Below are 24,630 nucleotides of genomic sequence, written 5' to 3' on the forward strand. Positions count from 1 at the left end.
AGTCTGTTTTACAGTTTCAACGGACAACTTGATCAATCAATGCCTAAACTATTTCTTCCTACAGCATCCCATCCTAACAGTTTGGGCTAACATTCCTGTTGCCATTTTGAAACATTTTTTTCTGAACTGATCTGTGGTTGGCAGTAAGGTTTTAGTCGACCTCTCAAACATCAAAATTCAGTAGCCACTGTATTGTCTCGGCACATTATCTTTAGGACAAGAAAAACATAATGTTGCTCTTAGAAGGTTGCTGCACAAAACCATTACATATGTAGACCTTTAAAAAAAAAAAAAAAAAAGAGTTGTGTTTGATATGGGGACTGCAGCACTGTTTTTTTTTTTTTTTCTTCTCAAATACATCTCAAGGTAAGTCAACCTTACAATGGAATACTGCCTATGATATATCTAACTGATGTAGAGTATTAGATTATGGCACAAACTGATGTACTGTAATAGAAAAAAACCCTACAGTGTGCATACTACATGGTTAGTTGTCCATCTGTATTAGCAACTTCAAAACTGTGTGTTTGAAGAGCTCCTGAGCGACGCATCCGGTAAAGGTGCTCTTCGTGGAATGCTGGATGCACCCTATAGCCTGGAGGTCATCGGTTCGAGTCCAGGCTATTCCACTGCAGACTGTGGATGAGAGTACCCCAGGGGCGGCGCACAATTGTCTGAGCATCCCATGGGTGGGGAAGGCATAGATTGGCCAGGGTGTCCTCGGCTCACAGAGCACTAGTAACTTGCGGGTTTGCCTGTAAGCTACCCAGAGCTGCATTGTCCTACGACGCTGTAGCTCTGAGGTGGCTGCATGGTGGGCTTGCACGGTGAAAAGAAGCCGTCGTCTGATGGTACATGTTTCAGAGGACAGCGTGTGTTCGTCTTCGCTGCATGGGGGTGGTAGATGTGAGCTGAGCCTAAAATAATACAATTGGCTATTTCAAATTGGGAGAAAAATGGGGTACTAATCAACTGGAAACTACTAAATTCCTCAGCTCATTCCTTCAGAATAGAATTCCTTCACTGTTATGTTAAAACTCATAGTTTATTTACCATGATATGGGCTTCAACATCACCCCTATGTGTTCCAGTATCAAAATTCTAAATGCATCACTCTGGGTCAGTTAGATAAGCCACAGCATACGTGTATACATACCTCGAGCTGCTCTTTAAATATAAAGTCTAAAACTCCACTCACAGACCTTTAACAATTGTTGCCTACCTCGGCAATTACCTTAAAAACTTTATTTTCTTTAAATGTTAATTGTGCATGTAAAGGTCAGTTAAGTGAAGAATACAAATCATGGCTCCCTTCTCCTGTTTTTACTGCTTCCTTCCACTCATTAACTCCCTTCTAATTTGCACAGGGAGACAGAGAGGCCCGCCAGCAGTGGTGCATAGTTTCATGGCCAGCTGCAGCCACACCAGCTCCAAGAGAAAGTCCTTCCACATTTCAGGAACTGTTTTAGGGTTTAGGGGTGGGTGGGTGTGGAGCAGATGATGAGGATGGATGATCCAAGAGATATAAACAGTGTTGCAGTCTCATCAGTTTTTATAAATACATTTAAAGGGAGTGTTCTGTAAAGCAGCACAGGCCTAGAAAGCCAAAGAGCTTGGGCTGAATTCATTTTCATCTTAAATTCAGTTTATGTGACCAATGTGAACTAAAAACATATCTTTTTTTTCTATTAAAGACATTTTCCTTAGAGTTTGGTATTTGCAGAATACCCTCCAGATAGTGTTGAACCCAGCCTCTAAAGTATCACGCTGAGAACTGAAAGCTTAAGTAATCGCAGATATCTGGTAATGATTAATCAGATATGTGGCTCAGCGTGTGCTGATGTATAATTTAAGAAAAAAAAAAAGAATATAATAAAATCAAATATTGACACGTAGCTTTGTTTTTGAGGCTACGCCATTGGGCTACATGCATAACATATTTTGGGCTAATCATTTCTTAGTATCAAAACCCAGATTAACCTCATTAGAAAAGTTAGACAGTGTCCACATTTTCTGTATTCAATAAAAATCAATTTTGCAGAACTTCCTGAGCATGCCTTACCTGTATTAAGAATTTGGGCTATTGTATATATTAATTACTTGTTGTCATTGGGATCTATTCACTTGACCTAAAATTGCAATGTTTAGGTTGCATGCATAACAAAACAAATGTTTATCCTCACATATATGATTAACACCGTTTTTAGACACTCCAGACGCAATGCTCTGATCCAGTGGTATGTAGGTCACGTGACAGCATATCTAGCTACCTGGATACATTTTATATTTTTATGATCATTACCATTATTATTATTCTCTAAATTTCTATTTTTAACATTTAAGACGAATGGTCCAGTCTTGATTAAAAGGGCTCCTGCACCCAATTGGCAATCTTGTTTGACTGACAGAAACCTGGAGATAAGCATTGAAGGCTGTATGAATGCAGGTCTCTTGATGAGCAATTTAAAGATGATTTAGCATGTAATTTCTACAAAAGGTTCAGAGACAGTGCCTGGAGTTAGGGACCATTGTTGGGGTTGCTGTTTCCCATTACAGGGTCAGACTAAAATGTGGGTTGGATACAGCAGCAAGCACAAAGTGGCCAGCTGGTTTTATCAGTCTTGAATATATAATATCTAGACAGGAATCTGGGTTGCAGTTGTAACCCAACAACATGCCAACACATTTATTAACTCTTTTTGCAGAGGGATTTTCTTGACACTACACAAATCAGTTTCTTGTTCCAGGATCTGGCAGCCTAATTCTTGTGCATTTATTTTTTAAGAAACAGCCACTGTCGATTAGACACCATATTAATGTTTTATACAGCTTTACAGTCTTTAAGTAAGAGATACATTTAACTGATGTAGTTACACCACAGAGAACATAAACAAGAGGCTTTAAAAGTGTCAATTATCCTGCGGAATACTGCATTAGGGTTAGAATATACTAAGACTTTAACATCTATGTTAATTGTATTCCTGGCACACTAACAAGCTGAGGAGAGGTATGAATGTTTCAAATATAAAACAACTTCATACAAGAGAGTCTTCTGTCTTGCCAACTTGAATCTAAATACAAAGCAAAATACAAAGGAAACCAACTACATGGAACATTCATCTCTTCAAATTCTTATTTCAAGTCTCAGAAATCTTAAATTTGGCCCAAGTAAGCTGTAAAAATGAATGATAAAGGATTTGCATCTCCCTTACAGTCACTAGCTGACAAAAGTAACATGGAACGAGAGAATCTGATTGCAACAGGTGTTGAAAGCAGTCAAGAAAGGTGATACACGTATGCTTGTTTCTATAATTGAAACCAGGAATTGAGGTTTGCGGTTGTGTAATTCAATGTGTTTTAAGGAGAAGGAAGGCAGGGAGGGGGGTGATGGAATACTGTATTCAGTACAAAAAACACAACACTGTGATGGATCTGGTTGCAAAACAGAAATGTCTGTTTAAACCACAAGAAGCCTGTCACAAAGAGCACTGGGAATGAGCAGGCTGAATCTGCAATGCCAGCGGCTATATCATTATTAGCAGTTGAGATGCTAACTGACTAATTCCAGCTATCAAAGCTTGCATGTAACATAATGAAACAATTAGAAAGTATATTGATCCTCCCAGGTGGGGGTCCAGCTTCACTTTGGGTCCCATATTAATTACTGTTGTACTTGTCTTTCACCTTGTGCTGAAAGTGGCAATGAGGACAAAAACTATGAAGTCCCACCTTTCATTATTTATGAAAAATTCCAACAGGGTACCAATTAGAAGGGCAGCAGCTATTTAATTTATATTCAACTTTTTTTGCTGCCAGTTTGCTGCCAATAGGAGTAAATTGGGACTGTAAAAAAATGACCTTTAATTGTGAGGTCACCAATTCATTCAGTATTAAGGCCACCATCAGCTGACCCTACTCTATCACACATGCATCTCTAACAAGAATGACATGATGACCAAATCATTCTGAAACTTTGGATGGAACTCATTTGCACATTTCATTTATATAAACTCAAACAGTAAATCAAAATCAGAAGAAAACTACAATAAATACAATCAACTATGATCCTTCACTAGTATGACCACCTCCTAAACATTTTTAAGAAGCTAAGAGAACTGGTCCAGTATATATAATTGCAATAATCTTTTAATGTCTCTGTCAGAGAATTTACTGTAGCAACGTGTTTTTGATGAAAAAAGAAAGCAATAATAACATCCAGGCACTGTTTCTATAACCATTTTGACAGAATGACAGTATCTGTAGGGCTTTCAGATCCAGACTTTGATCTCAGCTGCTGTCAGGCTGCTTCCCTTTAATGTGTTTTACTTTTCAAAACCACAGAGGATCCATATACAGTTAATGTAGTTTAATAGGCATGTTTGAAGAGTTGCTTTTTAACATACATCCTGAATTGTGTCTTTGAAAAGCTAACATTAAAACAGCAGGTTTTACAAAAAAGCACATTTATACAGGAAAGAAGAAAACACGATTCTGGGTGGCTGTCAGTAGATCTCATCTGATCTGAATGGTAACTATTTGGATCCCCTCAGTTGGATAGGGAATTAATAATCTGTTCTTTTAATGAACTGACAACAACCCCTTTTCTAACCAACAGCTTTGGTTGCTTTCTTAAATACCCAGATAAATAAATCTGTGTGACACACTAGTTGTTTAAGCAGTGTTGAAATCCATACCATCTGGCTTGGAGATTGAGAGGTACCATACATCTTTGGGTAATGCACTAACCAAATAGGCATTTAGGAAGTACAGAGGTACAGCCAAGTCGGTTTGTTACTTTATACACTGTAGTATTTCTTTCATTTTTTAAATACCGAAAGCAGGAAAACTTTGATGATTACGAGGAAGGGTGCCTGACATTCACACTAATGCTGTATGCTGTTTGCAATGTCCTATTTGCTCCATGGAGGACTACATTTTTTTTATCTTTAGAAAGTTTCATCTGCTCAGCAGAGATTATCCCCTACAGTAAAGGCAGAAAATAGGGAAGATCAACGCATTTCAAATTAGTCACGGTGGTAGGCAGGGCAATCAATAAAAATGTTCTCTGAGCAACAAATCCTTTATTAAACTCCATGAATCCAAACACCAAGAGAACCCAGTGAAAATCACAATAGATGCACTGAGCTTTTGTATCCAAGTTTAAGGTTACATTGCTGGAGTTTCTAACAGTGACTGTCTCAGGGGTAGCTCTTTTAACAACATTGCAGATATTGCCCATTCCTACAGTTTCATTTCCAGCAGTAAACAAAGTAGTGAACAGTCCTTAATCTAAGTTAAACAGTATAAAGAACTCAGCCTTTACTTATGAAACCGAATCGTGTGCTTTCAAAGGTTTTCATCACTACCTTAGTAAATGACACCCATCCAAAACCCAACTGAGAAGCTCTTCCCTCACCCCTGGAACTTGATTTAAAAACTAGCATTCTATTTCTGTTCAATCCTTTAAAACTAACTTGAAGACTTTAATCTTAATAGCATGGCCTTTGCAATCGTTTAGGCACATCTAATGTAAATTACATTATAAACAAACCAAAAAAAACCCTTTATAAATTAAATGTTGATTGTTTTCGATAACCATAGATCTCTTGTGCTGTATGTGGCCTTGACTGAAGTGAATGAGTTCTTACAGCAACAGAGAATAAAACATAATTCAAGAATATGAAGTTAGTCAAGAAGAAAATCCCAAAGAGCGTAGCAAGAGTATAGAAATGGTTTCCAAGCCATGCTGTTAATACTGAATCACTGGGATCCTTTAAGAACCTACGTGACAAAGTTTTGAGATCAACCAGCTGCTAGCAAGCATTAATGGGAAAAATCGCCTCCTCTCGTGTGCTAATGTTCTTATGTTGTTAATCTGCAGCAGAAAGATATCAAACCCCAACACTAATAGTGAACCCTTGTTCTTGCTATGGGTTGACTTGCGACAAACGAATGCTGACACTTGCAAAAATCGTATTAAACTAAATTAGAAATAAATAAATAAGGATTGCATTTCAGAAGGAAAAAGAAAGAAAAAAAACTCTTCATGTTACAAGTCTGACAAGCACGGCGTGATGTGAAATCCCTCTGAAAGTAAATCATTCCTGAAGTGCCTCTTTAATTTTCCACCATGTTTCTCTCGATTAGCAGAAATTACGGATTTCTTTATTTATATATTATTTTTATAACTGTACAATTATTTTCTGTGCTTATACATGCTAAATAAGTCAGTGAAAGCTCAAATTCGATCTATCTGACAGCCGTGTAAATTCTTCACTTTATTTTAACCTAGAGATGGAATGCTAAACCCCTTAGCATCAAGGAATTTACATCATCAATTATAAAACTCACATTCACCCAAGTGCATTACATTCACATATTAATCTTAAAATCTTGATGTTTGCATCTTCTTTGATAAATATCCCAAACTCTATTACAATTGGTACAATTAATAGAAGGTAGAAAAACACTAAATTAATAAATAAAAAAAGTTCAGCTATGTTTGGTCTCAAGTTTTTTTTTTGTTTTTGTTTTTTTTTCACAGTATACACACACACACACACACACACACACACACACACAAACACCAGTTCCCCTTTTAATTATCTTATTTTCTAAGATTTTAAAACCCTAATTGTTCTGCAGAAACAAAGCAGCAGACAGCCGGATTGCTCAGATGACCTGTGAGGATGGATTTATTATCGAACTAATTTCCCTGCTGTGGTTTGTGCCAGTTTTAAAACATTTCAAGAGCCTTTGCATGTCCACTCGAGTACTAAAGCTTGTGTGCACCATCCCTTCTCACAAGTGCCATAGGTTCAAGATCTAGCCTTATCAAATCAGTGGACTATCATGTATTGTAGGAGTGTACATCACAAGCTGGCATCAACTGGTACACAAGGGTGGTCCCTGCTGGTCATGGGCTGCATTAAGGGCTAGTTCCTTACCATGAACAGTAAAGTGAAAGCTAATGACATGGAACCCCCTCGCTCCTTCTCAACAGTTATCACTATAGATAAGTTCATCTTGACAAGCCCCATGGTTAAGCAGGGGGATTGCACTGACAAATACACTGGCCAGAAATAATACTCTTTAAATATGTTACAGACTCCCAAAGGGAGATTACCCAGAGGCTGCTCTTGGCAAGATTTCTGAAAACACTGTTCCAAGTGCCACTTAAAACAAACCATAATCTCATTAGGTTGAGCTCCATCCCAGAAACCACTGTTTACCTGCAATAACTTCCATTTTTTCTGTGTGTAACGATATGACATTAAGCGAGACTCTATTTATTGTAATCAAAAATGAAATTAAAGTGCTTTCACCACTAAATCACATGCTCTATTACTGAAAGTCACAGAGGAAAGGGCAGGTTGGGGTGTTATAGAGCGGAACGCAAGTTCAAGACACTGCTTCACTGCATAGGAAACGATCAGGAATAAAAAGTAAATGCTGGAATAATGGATTAAAAAAAAAAAAAACAAAAAAAAAAAAAAAAACATTTTATTTCCCAGGTTTATCACAGCTGTCCAAGTCAGATCTGATCCAAACTAAATGTTATCCGTTTCTGATTTTAAAATGTTAATTTCCATCTTCCATAGTTAATTCATGAAATATTAACAGAAGCACTGACAGTTCTGTCAGCAGTTTTGAAAACATAAAAATGATTTATTTGAAAGAAGTTACTTTAGTACTTTTTTTAAAAATATATATCGTGTATCATAACGCACAGGCATTTGTACAGTAGACCCCTATTAATCTGTGCACATTTAGGGGCTGTACATATGATTGAGCCTGAATTAGTGAAAAACACTGATTAGACACAATTGAGTTTACTGTTTGGGAAATCCCTGTGCTATTAATTGAAAACTTGAAAAATGCAATCATACAAATAAAATATAATGTCCCAACATCGGTCAAAATGTATACTGTACATAATCAGCTTTGTTCAGAGGCAGAGAGAGCTGGTTTAAAACAATCCCATAGCTGCTCTTCATATTCTACGAGAGTCTTAAATCTGCTTTCTCCTCGCTTGTCCCTGGTTTCAGTAATTACAATACAGTACTGTCCGTTGGCTTGCACTAGACTCAATTTAATTGAATTAAATTAAATGATGACCGCCCGCTTCCGCACAGACACTCTGATTCCCACGCTAATAAAGCGCGCGAATACTTGCTTCCGCATAGATCAGATGATTTCTGCACTAACACATTTTGATCATGTACTGTACCCACGGAGTATAGAAACACGAATCAATGGGAGTCTGCTGTAACTGTTTGTTTATACATGTTCTATTTTAAGTAAACTGCTTGAAAAGTTTGGAGGCAATTAATATCAAAGATTTTGGTATAAAAAAAAATTAAATGTGCAGTCAGCAAATGGATTAGAACATGTAACATAAAAGATTTTTTACTGATCAATTTTTTTTTAATGTAAAACATTATCCCTATAGTGAAATGGAAAATCATTGGCCTTACTCTTAGATTAAAGGAACAGACTCAAAGGTGTGCACAATAAAAATTGAAAAGACCTGTCCTGTCCAAACAAAAAAGAAAATGCAGAGTGGAAGAGCTTCCAGGACATCACAGGGCAGTAGTGGGCTGCTCTGAGACTATAGAGACTTACTGTGGATGCCCCTTCTTAGGTTTCAAATGCTCATTCCATCAATGTGCTAGTTTTGGATATAGGCATTTTTTCTTTTAACTAAATACCATTATCTGAAACTTTCTGTGCCCGAAAGCTGAGCTTAAATTAAACTATAGTAGATTCAAAAGGCACCAATTCCCTCTGCTTGTCCTCTAACCTGATGTCTGTTCCATTGTTTACTTCTCCACTCCGCCCCACCTGTGCCCTTTAGAAAATGTAAATGGCATGGAATGATAAGCCAAGCGATCGCTGCTAACGGAGGAAACAAAGGCTCTCTGAGAGGCAGATGTCTGCAGCCCACAAGCAGGCCAGGTAATGAGGGCATTTGAATATGTATGCTGTGCCCCATATCAACTGCTGTTGCATTTGATTGACAAACAAGATAAACAATATCATAAAGTAGGGCAAAACAAAGAGCCTTTTTAGGTAAGCTGATGTTGTTACTCAAAAGAATGTTGTTGTTCACCTTATCACTATCGGTGGTTATTTAAAGCAGTGGAGTCCAGTCCTTTTTTTAGTTTACATATTTCACAGTGTAAATAAGGTTGGAACCACATGGCCTTTTGGTGAAACTATAAGGTACGTAGCTATCACGAGGACACCATTACCTGTTTTACAAATGCACAATTTGGAATAAATTCCCTTTTAAATATACAGTCAAACTACAGAGTTACTAACCCCACACTTACAAACCGACAGGTTAATCAATCACAGTACTTGAAACCAGAAACATCAATCCTAGCGACTGAAACAAGTGAAGAATCAAGAGCTGTGAACATTACCAGCTAAACAGAACTCACCTGGCTTAATTGCTGCTGTCTTTTTTTTTATCCCTCCTGTACATTTCTACACATGTTATTAACACAGTACACCTGCATTAACTAAGCTATAACCGAGCTATAACTAGTCGTCAAGGCAAGCAAGTTTTATGGGTAAAAATAAGTTTATGTCTCTGCAAGTAGACAATAATATCTAATTTCTGATCAAGTAGAGTGACATAACAGGGCCTTTTTTTGTATGAAACTTCAAGATGACGACAGTTATCTATGAAATGTAATGAACTCTACCCCTGATATAATGCATGACTGCATTTTAAAAAAAAAAGTACAGACACAGGTCGGAATCTGCACTGCCAAGCATTAAAACTGAATTATCCCCCCCCCCCCCCCCCCCCCAAAAAAAACCCCAAAATAAATGACTTCTAGTTTCCCCAAAATAAATGACTTCTAGTTTCCACTGGGGGTACTACCTTCTTTGGTATGCCAATGAACTACCTTCCTTATACCCATTAAGCAGATGTAGAGTTCCCAATATCCTAGTACAGTGGAACGTCGCATATATCCGTCCATCACATAACAGTCCTGATCAATTAACCGCCTCGCTAAATAAATAAATAAATATATTAAAATTAGGCTACGAGAGTAATGGTATTGGCAGCTAGTGCAGCATCCGCGATGGAAACAGAAAGAAAGCGTTATAGCAAATCAGCCTTTCGGTGCGTTCCCCCTTTAACAGACGGGCTGTGTGCGTGTCAGTCAGCTGTGGGTAGCAGTGATATTTCAATACACCAGTTGAGAAAGCTTTGTTGTTTTACTCTTTTTTTGTGCAATATGATGGAGCGCACGCTTGCAGATATTGGCAGCGTGTTGTAGCAGCTTTTAAATGCATTTGAATTAAACAAAGCAAGCTTCATAAACGCAAAGCTTACCGACCGTTTGTTTAAAATAGCCGAAGCGATATTCAAACCGAGCTGCTTATCGGCTGTTGGCAACATCAAGAAAGAGCGCAAAGTACCGTGACAGAGATAATAAGAAGAAAATAATAAGAATGCAGAACCAGGGAGGCAGGGACTTCTTGAGTTAAGAAAGAAGCCATCAGTTGTAGGTTACTGTAAATTTACCTTTTTTTTTTTTTTTTTTTTTTTTTTTTTAAAGCTTTGCGTGGAGATGGCTTATAGCAAACCGCATAGCAACACTGTGTATTGTAGCCCTATTACTCTTGTTTATGTTTGCATACTTTTAAAGCAAAGAATTTCCCTGTGTTTAGTTTGCGTGTTGTTTTTGTTCACTAACCTATTGATGTATGTGTAAATGTAATTTTCTTTAGGTGTATGCAAATTCCACTTTTTCACATATCCACCTATAGTCCACAGTGGGTCGGATATACAACGTTGTACTGTAATTCATTTTTCATAAGCTTCTGTTTGGAGAAAAATAATTTAAATAGGGATTTTTGTAAATATTTGTTTTATTCCTTTAAAACAAAACTTTCAAACAGTTAAAAAGAAATGCTGTGTCTTAAAATACACTTAAGGGGTTGCTGAAGCAGAAGAAATAAATAAAAAAAGCAAAGGGAATTGAAAAGAAAGATAATACAATATAAATAAGGTTAAAACACAAATGTCTTTCACAAAACAATACATCAAAATCTAGAATGCTGGGATATTAACATTGTCTGTGTTAAGTCTTGTTCCCATTGTCTGTATTTCTTATGTTCTTATCTTCAAACTTCGGATGCCTTTGTGGGGAGAGAATTTATGGGGGTAACATTCAATAAACATCTTGAAATCTATCCAGGATTCAATTATTTGGTTACCGGTTATTGATAAACAGGCCATTTAAATCAGATGCTCTTTAAATTACATAAACATACCTATGATGTAAAGCCTTACATTATAGTCTTGTGTAAATCATATTTATCTTAACTGAATTATCAATAAAAACACTGCTTTTCTATCATGCCCTGCCCCTTGCATAGTCTTTTTTTTTTTTTTTTTTTTTTTTTTTTTTGTTAGCATATGTACAACCCCTAATAAATCCTGTCTGTCTGCCATGAGTAAGAATTGCTTGCTGTAAATATGTGCACAGTGCAGTGCATGCAGTAACCCAAACTGGCACTGCCCACCAGGTAAATTCCAGAGAGGGAAGTCATTTTGACCTCCATTTCTGAGCTCCTTCACGTGACAGATGTATAATAAGCAGGCTGTCGCATACGGTATAATGAAGAAAAATACAAATGTGACTTGGGGTTTGACACAGGCTGAATTCACAAGAGATGAAACAAGTTGGTTTGGTCACAGTTCCACACAGGTTTTAGGAAGAAGAAAAAAAACACCATCTTGCTGATGACTTGCCACACTGCACAGGCACAGCAGTCAGAACGTGTGGATAGCTACAGATATATCGATTACAACTGGATATGTTGTGAATGTTCTATCGAACCTTAAAAAGCCCATTTAAATATATTTCCATGATGTGTGTGATTACTCTCCTGAGTTGAAATACTACACAAACTTTGCATATTTCAAATTCTATGTCAGCAGACCAACAGTAGACTTTTAAAGGGAATAATTAAATACATTGGAAGACTTACATATTTTTTATGTTATTTTTTTTTTTAACAAGATCGCAGTTTACCACAGATTTCAGTGATTATTTACATAAAATATATACATTTTAACAAAACAATCATTAATAAAAGATACAATATTAAAAGATCTCAAACATCTAGAGGCCTCATTACAGAATTTTTGTATGTGTTGGTTTTGAGTTGAAAATGTAGATTACATTATCTATGAGAAATCTAACTCTTACTTAACGACCACTGAATGCAAAAATACTGCAGAATGGAGCAATACTTGTTTATACTGGAATGTCTATTTAGAAAGGGAAAAAGGCCAGTTCTTGTCCCTTCTAGATACATGCATCTTAACATTTCAATTAGAACCTCTACTACTGTATATGAATAACTCATATTTTGCTGTTGTTTTGTAAATCTTTTTCTATTTATGAAGATTATCTTTGCACATGGCCACATAGTCATAATGAATTCAACTGGAACATTCCAGGAATAACAGCCATTGGAATTAAAACTAATTTGAGGTGATTATTGTGTCATCAAATTAATTAATAAATAGATAGTTAAGAATGGAGGGCACAGCAGGACACAACAGACAGCAAATGTCATTATTTTTAAAGCCTTTTCAAAGTTCAGGAAATGCATTTAATAAAGGAGACTTTCAGTTGTTACAAACATGTTATAATAGTACCAAAACTAATAAAGAGTACTATAGAGTAAGTGATTTAACAAGAGGGACTACTTCAGCACTGAATATATTAACAGTTGTTTGTTAGCAAGGGAAAATAAAAGTGTAAAGTTCTAAACTTGTACTTGTCAGCCAAAAAGGCAAAAGACTGAATGCCTGTATTAATAACAATGCTACTCTAGGAGTGTGACCAGCATTTACTGTAACACCGCTGTATCAAAAATGTCAAAACATGGTTTCACAATTTCTTACCTGAAGGGCTGTGACAGATAAGATGATTAAAAGGCAACTCAAATTCACAACAATAAAGTTCAAAATATATTTGAATTGGGACAGCATGAGGACAAGGGAACCCTAAAACACAAAGCAACCCCCCCCCCCCCCCCCCCCCCCAAAAAAAAAAAAAACAACCTCTACTGTATCCCAGTTATAAATACGGCAGAAAGCAGTCCTCACTCACAGATCCCTGACTCATGCCGCAAAACAAAGTTTGAGTTGTTCTTGGATTCAAGATGATTTTTAATCTACATCTAAATAACAGAGAGAATGCCCAGAGTTGGTCAGAGTCACCTCAGATGGAAAAAAAGATGTCAGCAAGTCCTTTATAATTTTCTATAGTTTTTAAAATGATATTAAACTTCAGCTCATAGGACTTCAAGTGATGTCAGGTGATCTTGCTGAACATGCAGCGAATCTAAGTGTTGTGGAAGGATACATGGGCTGACCCAATGTAAAGTGAAAATAAAGTCTGTATATTAATCATACATTAATAGGAAAAGTACCGCCTAGTCATTACCCTTTCCTTTTGATAAGGGATGAGGTTAATTTTAAATAACTCGCCGACATTAAAGTGATATTCAGCGAAGCATGCGCCGACATTAAATTGTGCTTGATATTCACTTGTTTTTTTTTTGTTTGATGTCTTTTTTTATGTTAATTTGCTAAGCATAAATATTTGAAAATATAACCCATAGATAAACTGCTGCTGCAAGTCACATGGTCTGATTGACCATCAGAATTATAAACTACAACACATCAAGTAATTACTGTAGGTACCAGGAAGTATCAGCAGCTTTGCATCTACAGCATTGTCTTAGAAAATCTCTATATTCCAAATTGAAGTATAAAACAGAAGCATTGTTGTGAGTCTTATTTTGTGGATTAACCAGAATGATTCACTCAATACAAAAGTCATTTTATCACTAATGGCTTATTAAACTTCAGTATCAGCATGCAATACAAAAACAATACCTTATCTAACACATACTATTCTTCGTGATAATAAGAGGTAAGCAAAATGGTTTTTAAATGCTTGTTAGAAACCCTTTAAAAGCCAGACTAGGACCACAGATCCACCCTAAAGCTGCTATTCATTTGTTTAGAAGGAACATTCCTTGTTTTAAGGTGAGAGGCTGTTTCGAAAGCATAAAATATTTTCTCGAGCCATAGAGAAAAAACACAAATCAGAGACTGTTACAGACTTCAAATATCCTTTTAAAATGAGACCTTGCATAGTAATCCATGCGATTGGTGCCAGTACTGAAGTTAATGAAAGTTATAAAAATATGGACTCTTTTTAGGGTCTAGTTTTCTTTCACTGTGATGCTTTGTCAAACAATGATGAATGCCCCTAAAAAAAGCATTCTTTAAGGTCTGTTCAATTTGGCTGAAATGTGTGTGCTTGAGTTTGAATCATCCCTATTTGCCACATTATAAGTACAAATGCATGTGCTTAGAGGTGTCCTGAAATCATGCCAGAGCATAAAAGAAAATAAGGAGTGCCAGAGGACACAACGGTCTGGTCCAGCCAAGATTTTTCACCCCCTTTCCCTTTTCTAAAGTGCTTTAAAGTAGAATTATCATTCGGAAGACACAGGCATTCTGCCCCCATGTTGTACAATCAAGCTGTCACATTCATTCAACACAACACCCATTTTGTGATCAGGTTAACTTCAAATAATGTCTCTCAGATTGTTTGTAATTCATCCCCTGCATCTGTATAAAACACGGGGCTTTAAATCTGCAGAATCCCTCACACATTTACGATTCCTTTATTTTGTCTTTAGATGATAAACACCCTATTTAAAATGTGTACCTAAACCAGACTTGCTATGCTACACATTTTCATACAAATGCCGAAGATATCGCAATCCAATTTTTCTAAGATTTTTTAAGTGCCTTACGGCATTATAGGACCATACACTATAGGTTTGCATATTTTTATTTAAACACTATATACAAACATTTGTATGTATTCTCCCTACAAATGCATTATATGGATACATAGGACTATGGGATAAATAAGCCTGAAAAGTTGTTACTATGAATAGCAATGGTATGGATTATTATCCGATATAATCCAGCCCTAAACCTTTTAAATACTCAGAAAGAACAGTGGTCCTGAATGGGAATTTGCTAACTGTGAGAAGTTGCTAAGTTGCTAATATAAAAGGTGCATGCACAGGGAAAAAAGGATGAGGTAAGGTGGATGGGGCTAGGGCAGTTGCTAGAAAATGATGTGGCAGATGGCGGACAGTGAGGTAGTATTTTAAATGGGTAAAATGCATAGCTTTTTTTCTGGTTGATAATGTACGGTTGTTGAGTACAATTTGGTACCAGTATTACCATGCAACTTATCTGATGTCTTAACATATTCTTGTGCTTTCCTAAAATGGCTAAAACCGGCCTTACACGGCACAATTTTTGCAATCGGGAGACGCAGCACCACTCACACTCCGAGTGAGCTATGATTTCTCACTGTAGATCCGGGATTGCAAACTACATGAGATATCTTGTCGTGGACTGCGCCTACTTTCATTGAAGAATCGTAGATATCATTCGGGAGAATCATGGACTCAAGCGAGGAGGCGATCGCTGTTGTCTGTGCATTGTTTTGCACAGAAAAAAAGATGAAAACAGGGAGAAGATCCATTTGCACGTGCAATTGGCTTAATAGACGTGGCCAGTACAGGATCTGCTTAGGCGTTAACAAGTTATAACAATTATTTACTTACCAGATACCTGAAGTTCCAAAACAATTTCCCTCCATCTTTATTCCTTCAATGCGCGATCATGATAGAAATGCCACTTATGTCAAAGAGACACAGGTGTTCCTGCCACATCTCCACCATCCTTTCCTCAATTTCGAGGTTCCACACATGCGGGGCACAACCTTTCTCTTCGTCGCCATTGTTGCTAGCTTGTTCTATTGGCTGCTGACAGTATCGTCAAGAAATCAGCCCATAGCCCCTCACACATTTCACAAATTGCTTTGTCAGGGACTAAAGTTTTCTGACATGTTAGGAATTTGTTGGGACGTCGTAAGAACGTCGGGAGATCGCATTAATGGGGCATCGTAGACCCTCTCACACTTATCGACCATTTTGTCCCCGACAACCTCATTTTGTCCCAGATTTTAAGAAATTAGTCGCCGACTCCTCAGCTTGTCGGCGATCAGCAAAAATCGTGCAGTGTAAGCCCGCATAAGTTCAGGGTTATAATCACTTCCTCTCAAGAAAGGGAAAAGGGATCTAAGAATGAATAAATGTCCATTCCATTGTCAAGCTTTGAATCGCAGTGTAGTTGGCAGGGATCAGACCAGGGCAGAGAACCAACTCCCAGATAATCCCAGTTAAACTACCAGCAGGACTCCAGATCCTCAGACAAATGGAACGATTCCCAGACTCTGCTCATTCAGGCCTGCAATAAGCTTAATTTATTTTTTCCTACAAAAGGTGTCTGGCTGGCAGCACTGGAGTTCCAACATCCTCTCACATCCACAGTGCAGGTGCAGCACAGGCAGTGCCAAGCTTCTCCACGCCACCACTGTATCTCAAACCTGAACACAGCGTCCCCTAAGTTGGTATGGGGGAAATACAATCCTCAAAGATGAATCCTGGCGACCCTGCCTGCAGAGCTGCTACTAACAAGGGCAAAGCTGGCCATGTGAACTGTGAACTCTAAACACTCCATAACTTGTTTATTAAAAGACCCCTGAGTGCTGGAACATTGCACGGTGTCTTTTGAAGTCCTTCAACTCACACACACGCTTGCTCTCCAAAGACACTGGGCTTTTCTTCTGTTGTTCCAAGTTCACAATGGCATTCCTGAAAGAGCAGACCATGGATGCACTGGACCTTCAGTCTTTTCATACAGGGGGCATTCGCCTCGTGTCAATCTCTGATTTGTGGAGGTTTCATTTAATTTTAAACACTTTAAAGAAGTGTGTGTGTACCTGTTTTTTTTTTTTTGTAAGTTTAAAGTAAAACCCATTTCAATAAAATTGCTATGGATATATGTCCAAGAAAACCATTACAAAAGAACCAATAAATAATTTTGATCATTCTTAAATGAATATTCTAGTATTAGTCATCTAGTAACATGTTTTTAAATAACAAGTTCTGATTATAGAAGGTCATTTTTGGAAAAATTGTTTAATAAATTAAATACAATAAAACAACATCTTAAAAAAGGAAATCAAATCCCTCTGACTATATAACTACAAACGCAAATTGGAATGCAATATCATTGAGCAGTATGTCCATTAACCCCAATGTTGTAAAGGGCTGTCAAACACCATGACACATCATGCCATATATCATAAGTGTATATGAAGAATTACAATCTAAAATAACATGACTCAGTTGTGTGCTGCAATTTTAAAGTGGGAAGGACATTCCATTCAGATTCGGTTCTATGCAAAACTAAGCTGACTAAAATTGAGTTTGTGAGAAAGAGTCTTACAGCAAGATTGCCTGGCTATAGATCTCAGGGAATAATTGCAGGGAGCACATTCACTGTGAGAGCTCAATTGGCCCCAGAGTTCAGGCATGTATAAATCATAGTCAGTCAGAGATGAAGCCTAATGCAGGATAAGGGGAGCCAATCAAGTTTAATATACGTTAAATAATGATGAATCAGAAGAGGCTAGAGCAAAACCAACCAGAAGCCTGAGTTACTAGGAACATACAGCAGCATTTCAAAATATGACTGGAGAGTGAAACTGAATATTATCTTTGCAAACAGCGTGGATAAGCTTCTAGCTTCTGATTTGGAACCCAAACATTTAGTTGTTATTATTATTATTATTATTATTATTATTATTATTATTATTATTATTATTATTATTATTATTATTATTATATGCATACAGGATGGAATAGAACATTGTAATTAGAAGACTCAAAAGCCATGGTGGGGAGGGGTGGCTGGGCATTTGGACCAATAGGTGATTAGGTGTGGCCACAGTTCCATAGAATCTTAACTCTTTCAGCACACAGATCTAGGAATGTTCACTGCAGACCGCTCAAGTGGTATAGGAAAGAGAACTCTCAAAATGCCGGACCAATAAACTAATGAAACATAATAATATTGTCAATCTATGTCAATTTATACGTATTTTCATAATAAGACACTGAAACTATTTAAGTTAATTGTTTTGTGCTGAAAAAAGTGTTTTTTTAGGGGATGTGGGAGGGCATTGAGCTTTGGCCCTAGAGGAAAAACAGCCCACAGAAGCTTCCAACAGCACTTCCAAATGCACCTGGTGCTGTTAGGTTTACAAGTACCAACCATGCCCAGCATTGCTAGTTTCTGTGCTAGTGCTTTGGACACAACACGTTTCAGCGAGTGCCACACAAGTTCACATTTCCAGGCAGCTGCACGGTTACAAAGGAGAGAGGCAGGCAGGCAGGCAGGGAGGGGTAAAGGGTTCACAGCACATTTGTTTTCATTCTCATGACATTTCCCTATGATTCCACCAAGAAGGAAAGAAAAAGAGAAAACCCAGAAAGACATGAAAATGAAATGAAATGAAAAGGTTTTCGTTTGTGCTTTGGCATCCATGGCTGCTTCTCTCTGATGCACTCCCACCCCGGCACTGATGGAAATGTCAGAGAATCAGAAACACAGGAAATACTACAGCGGCTTTCAAAACATTCACACCGTGAGTCACCCAAGTGACAAATGCAATAGACTCATCACAGGAGAAGAGCTGGAAAATGTTTTTACAATTCCAACACCCCTCAGAAGCCAACCCCTCGCTGGCCAAAGAGGAGCTAGAAAAGCTACAGGTTCATCTGCTGCCTAACCATTCCTGTCCCTGCCATCAAAGATTCTGCTTCCTCCAACCCCAGGGACTGACTGCCATCCCTATCAGCAAGGAAGCCCCACCGCCACTCCCCACCCCCTGGGGACAGAGAGAGAATAAGGTGGCCCTTTATACTGTATCACTGTACAGGCTATAAGGTGGTATGGTCATGGCTCCTACAGTATTTTCCCCATAATACCAATACACTAGCACTTGTTTTCTTGTCTTAAGGCAGAACCTTCTGATGGTTTCTTACTACTGCTTTACAAAGTGGAGTGTTGTATATATTATTATCTGTGTTTTTTCCCCCCTGATAAATATACAGCAGACTCAAATCTATCTATCTATCTATCTATCTATCTATCTATCTATCTATCTATCTATCTATCTATCTATTTAATTTATATATTTTAAAATAACCGATCATTAATACATGAAGACTGTGATGACCATGCTTAGCCTGTTGTAAAGGAGAACGTTTAGGTAAAATAAAACAAACAACCAAGCAATAGAAAAAAAAAAAAATCTTAATTTTCAGCTAAAGCAACATAAAGAATTAAACAGGCTTTACAGAAACCTGTGAACAATGTGAGTGTAGATATTTTGAAATGGTGAATAACCACAGGTTGGTATAACTGGATCTTAGGAGACTTGAGAGCTAAAAGAATCGGGCTCTGCAGTTTGCCCTGATTACTACTTTCACATGGTGGTCTCAGATGTTGCTGCACAGGTGAGAGGTACTGATAAATTATAGCTGAAGGCAATTATTATATATTTCGCATTTACTTGACAGAGATGAAAAGTAAGCAAGAATATAAAAAAAATAAACAAAAAACTAACAAGAATTTATTATATGACTCCACAAAAGTAAAGCATCCACATCATTAAGTTTTTGAAACATTTTGCAAATTCTGTTAAATGTTTTACAAGAAGTTGAAGGATGCAATGCCCCCTGCTGACTGATTTCTGCAAATACATAGTTATTTACTATTACCCCCTCCCAAATGTTCCCCTTTACACACACACTGATGGGAATAGATCTGCACAAATACAAGATAGCTCATGAGCAAATCAACACTGGAGCCTGAAGACAACAGAAAGATGTCCATACCTCACAAACCATCCTGACCTTAAAACAGCCAGCTCTGTTTGTAATTACCTCTTCCTGAGAAACAAAAACTGCTACTAGGAAGATCATTAATCTTGCGCAAAAAAAAAAGTGTTTGCCAAGCAGTGTCCCAGACCGCCTATTGTTGCCAGATGAATGAAAGTCCCATTTGTCTCTGAATGGCGTGGGGCTCTAAAGAGTCAGAGAAACACTGCGATTACCTTGTAGAGAAGTGAGGTAAGTGAGGATGCCCTAGCTCCCTCCTCACCCTTCCCTAAAACAGGTGCTCTTACCTGGATCAGCGCTTCGCTCAGCCTCTCCTCATCCACCTCCAGAATAATGTCTCTGATCTCTTCAAAAGGCAAACGAAATGAACCCAGAAAGATAGCTGGAATTCAAAAAAGGAGAGACAATAATTGTCACATTTAGTGCAACATATCTAACCCCTTAAGGAGCATTCTGTAAGATGAAAGCTGGCAGATGCTACAGGGAATTCTCAATACTCCTTTAACATTGTACTGTTCCTTATCCAAGGACAGTAAAGCCAGCCACCAGCTCCGTACCACATGACAGAAGGATGAGGCGGGTTATTTTGAGGTATACTCTACTGTCTATGGGGTGACACTTAAAGGCAGTTTTTCATTATTAATATTATTATGAATACATCAAACTTCAAAACACCGTAGACTGTTCAGACCTCACTGAGCGATGTGCAAGTGACACCTGATACATGAAACATTCAGCTTTGGGGGATGATTTGTTCCAGTTAGTGAACCACAGCAGGTGTCCCAGAGACTTCTTGATAGAGCTCAGGTGTGAAGCATACATGTGAAAGTTCTTAACAAGCCCACAGCAGGCTGGGCTTGTGGAGGAACCTCATTAAAAAGTACACGCTATGCATCTGTTTTTGATCTTTGAAACATGGACAGGATCATTGTGCTTCCCAGATGGAATAAGTCAGCACCGATGCATGTCAGTAACTGTCTATTCAATTCTATCCAACTGGATCTTCCCCCCCAGGTCTTTATGCAATTATCTGCAGTCTGTTAGAAATGGTTACAATTAAACACAATTTCAAGGTGAATCGAACGATAACCACAGAAGATTTTTTTGAACATTTTATTTTTCCTGATCTTTTCATTCTGGTACATTGAAAAAAAAAATGTTGTGCATATGTAATGAGCAGCACTACACAATGAAGTCCTCTGTTACACAATTCCCACAGAGAAGGCAGACGTTTCAACAGATGACACAGTGCTTAATCATGAAAACCCTTTCAAATGAGATCATCCAAGAATTATATACTTTCCAACCTCATCATGTTGCTGCTTGACAGCAGACCACTGTGAGGTCACACTCCACATTTGGGTGACCCAGCTTAACTGGGTTTTATCACCACAGCTGGATTTGTTAAAATACTTTTACAGCACTGAAAAACTAGACTGCATCAACCACCTATCCGTGGTTATATCAGGATTATCCCTAAAAATAAGTAGTTGATACAATCTAAGTGGACTTTTCTGGTGCTGTAAAATCAAACTGGTTTATCCCGACGGCCTGGGTTCCTTTTCATCAACACTTTTTAAAAGGAAGATAAAACTGGCAATCTTGCAAAACTAGAAGCAATTCCAAAGTTTACTTTAAGAAGTCTTTTAGGTTCATCTACGTTGTTCCTTGCTAGTTTAGTAACACTGCTGATGTGCAGTGCACCGTGAAGTAATGCGTTTTGATTAACGGCGACCCGCGTGTAATCATTTTCTATCAGGTCAAAGTCCTTTAAAGGTGCAATAAACACAGCTGTGTTTATTTTCTTACCTCAACACATGCAGCTCCCTTTTGTTTTGCTGTTGATTTATTTATTTTTTTCCAACCTTTGTGTTCACCATGACTCGGGTGAAGCTTATTTATCTTGCCAGAAGTTCACTGTGTTACTCTCCTTCTAGTCTGCACTTAGGAAACTGTGTTGGGTTTTACTGTCTGTAACACTTGAAGAGAATAGGGACCAAAGCAACAAGGAGCTATATTGATCAATAGGTAGGTAATAAAATGTTTCTAAAAAAGATTTTATCCTTTAAAGCAGTGTTTAAAGTACTTGCTAATGATTTACCCCCCCCCCCCCCCCATACTTACCTGATAGTGATAAAACAAAAACTATGATTCAATTTTCAAAGGATAAAATTGGTTGAAACCTGCCTAAAGGTTAAATAAATAAATAAATAAACATCATCAGCGTGAAGAAATTGTTCTGCTGAAGATGGAAAGCAGACTCGACCCCGAGAGACAGCCCCACCCACTTCAACTGGATCTAACTCAGTGCTGGACGCTGAATCATTTCCCTCTGATTAATTCTTCCAAGTGAACTAAGCCTTCGGCTGGAATGAGACAGACAATGTTCTGCGTTTATTGTTTCAGCTGAGCAACTCTCCACCCACTCCCTCGGAGGACAAAGCAAACCTGCTTTTAAAAGAGAATACTAAATGGTAATAAATTACACAATGATGTTTCGTGTTAGGAGGTCATATCTGAGACTCACACACATGCCAAGAAACACAGTGGACTATGGTAAAGAATCCCCAGACGTAACTACAGTTCAAATATGGTGCCATACTCATGTGTTTCTTTTGTGTTTAGTACTTTTAAAATACATTGAACCTCTGAAGTTACAATTATATGTTGACATGATTTATTGATTTATTCATTCATTTTAATTTTTACATACCCTAAAATTACAATATGCTGAGATCAGAAAATACAATATTGAAGCTGTGGGGTAGTGAAACTGGGAGGTGGTTCTTAGAAAATAGATTAATAGATATTGTTTTTGGAGGATTATGTCCTGATTTCTCCCTAAAACATGACATATTGTCTGCTTCACTGAAACCACTCGTGGGGTGCAGAGAACAAGACACACGGTTGTCCTTAACCATTGGGGTAGCTAGGACCTGTCTAAGCTCTGCTCAGTGCAGGTTTGGGGTGTAGAGGTCATCTGTGCATTGAAAAAAATATTGTACCAGTATTTTTAAAAATGAAAGTTGTGGGTACTCAGACTTGTGCCATTTGAAAATATAAGTAAATAATAGTTCACTATTAACATTGCAATACATGACCAGGACAAGTGGAAGAGAGTCAAGGAGGCCCAGCTCAACAAAGTCAAGTAGAAAGAACTCTGTCAGACAATTTTCCTGCATTTCAGTTCCTGCTTGGTAAGTTCCGGAATGTTCCTTATAGACCTACACTATTGCTTTACAACAAATAACCTTCCATAAGGCTGACATTTGTCAAGGCTCCATTCTCAAGGTTCTGCGCAACAGCTTCAGATGGCAGTAGTTATAATGCAATTGTAAATCTGTTATCTAAGGGGGAGCGCTTCTCCTCCTTTTTTTTAAATAGACAGTGTCAAAGAACAAATAAAGGTGTACTAAAGTAATACAAGCAGCACTACTGGTGTGAATTAGTTGGACCATCTGACCCGCCTGGTATTTTTAATGACTAGAACACAAAGTGGGTTGAAGGTAGGTCTGTGTGTCTTAAATATTAATACATTCTATAACTCAGGCAAGATTTAAGAGGAACATCAGATGAAAACACAAGATGGTTTAGAATTCATGAACCTTAACTTGAAAGCATTCCCTGCTCCGTTCTCCAGTGCTGGTGTCCTCACACCTTAATGAGCAGCACAACAGCAATTAAAGGAGGAATATGTAATACATCATGCATACATAACAAGGACAAGCAGGTCCTCCAGCAGGGAGGCAGGGAGCAGGGAGAGGACATCCACAGACAAACGTACCCAAGATCCTTTTAAAAAAAGCAGTTGTGGATATGTTAATGACAAACAGAAATGGAAGGCACTTTAACTATTGTATTCCTTTGAATTTAAGACCTTTTAAAAAAATTTGCTTCCCAAAAACAGCCTGCATCTTAAATTTGAGTATAGTGATGCGTGTATTAAAAATCGGCAACAAAAGACGTGACTATCCGAGTACACAAACAGCAACGTGACTGACTGCCCGAGAAAAGACAACAAAGATGTTACTGCCCGATTTCGAATCATCCATGTTGTACAGGCAGACATTGTCAAAGAAGCATCATTAGCTTCCGGAGGAATTCGAAGAGAAGCTTTTTACAATGTAATCGTTTCTAACAAACAGAACCAGCTTGGACAAACTGGAAATGCTGATCAGACCCCCATATTTTTCGACACGCCAATCAACACCACAGTTGACGAATTTGGAGAAAAATGAGTTCTAACTTGTGTTTGCAATGCAGGTAATGCTGTTGTGGTTGCTGGGTTACATGTTTCCTGAGGTCTTGCCTGCTGTTGCCAGGATGCATGATGCTGTAACTGAGTGAGAGGCATATGTACGACTGAGGCAACGTCTTAACTATTATCAGTGTGCAAAGTGAGGGTGGGAAATTTGGGCTGCATCTTAAATTCGAGGGCGTCTTAAATTCGAAGGAATACAGTAATACCCAGATGTTGCTGTTCTTCAGAAGTAATCATGCAAGTGTTTGTTATATATTGCATTTATTCTTTAGGAAAATACCATCTGTTTAATTTTACCTTAACACACAACTGCAATGCATTAGTTAAGACAGTTAAGATGTCCAATTGCTTTTGCAGTTTCTTTGTGTGAATTCATAATTAAATATATATATATATATATATATATATATATATATATATATATATATATATATATATATATATATATATAGACACACACACACACAGTATGTACA

General features: G+C 37.7%; 1 protein-coding gene across 1 annotated transcript in view; it reads right to left on the reverse strand.

Annotated features, from left to right (window-relative positions):
- diaph2 (diaphanous-related formin 2) overlaps window positions 1-24,630 on the reverse strand; it is a 448,520-nt gene that overhangs the window by 161,155 nt on the left and 262,735 nt on the right. Inside the window, exon 22 of the mRNA XM_041253971.1 lies at window positions 20,181-20,275. Coding sequence (XP_041109905.1) covers window positions 20,181-20,275 — 95 coding nt within the window. The remainder of the gene's footprint in view (window positions 1-20,180; window positions 20,276-24,630) is intronic.

The sequence above is a fragment of the Polyodon spathula genome, chromosome 7, assembly GCF_017654505.1.
Source record: "Polyodon spathula isolate WHYD16114869_AA chromosome 7, ASM1765450v1, whole genome shotgun sequence".
Classification (NCBI taxonomy): domain Eukaryota; kingdom Metazoa; phylum Chordata; class Actinopteri; order Acipenseriformes; family Polyodontidae; genus Polyodon; species Polyodon spathula.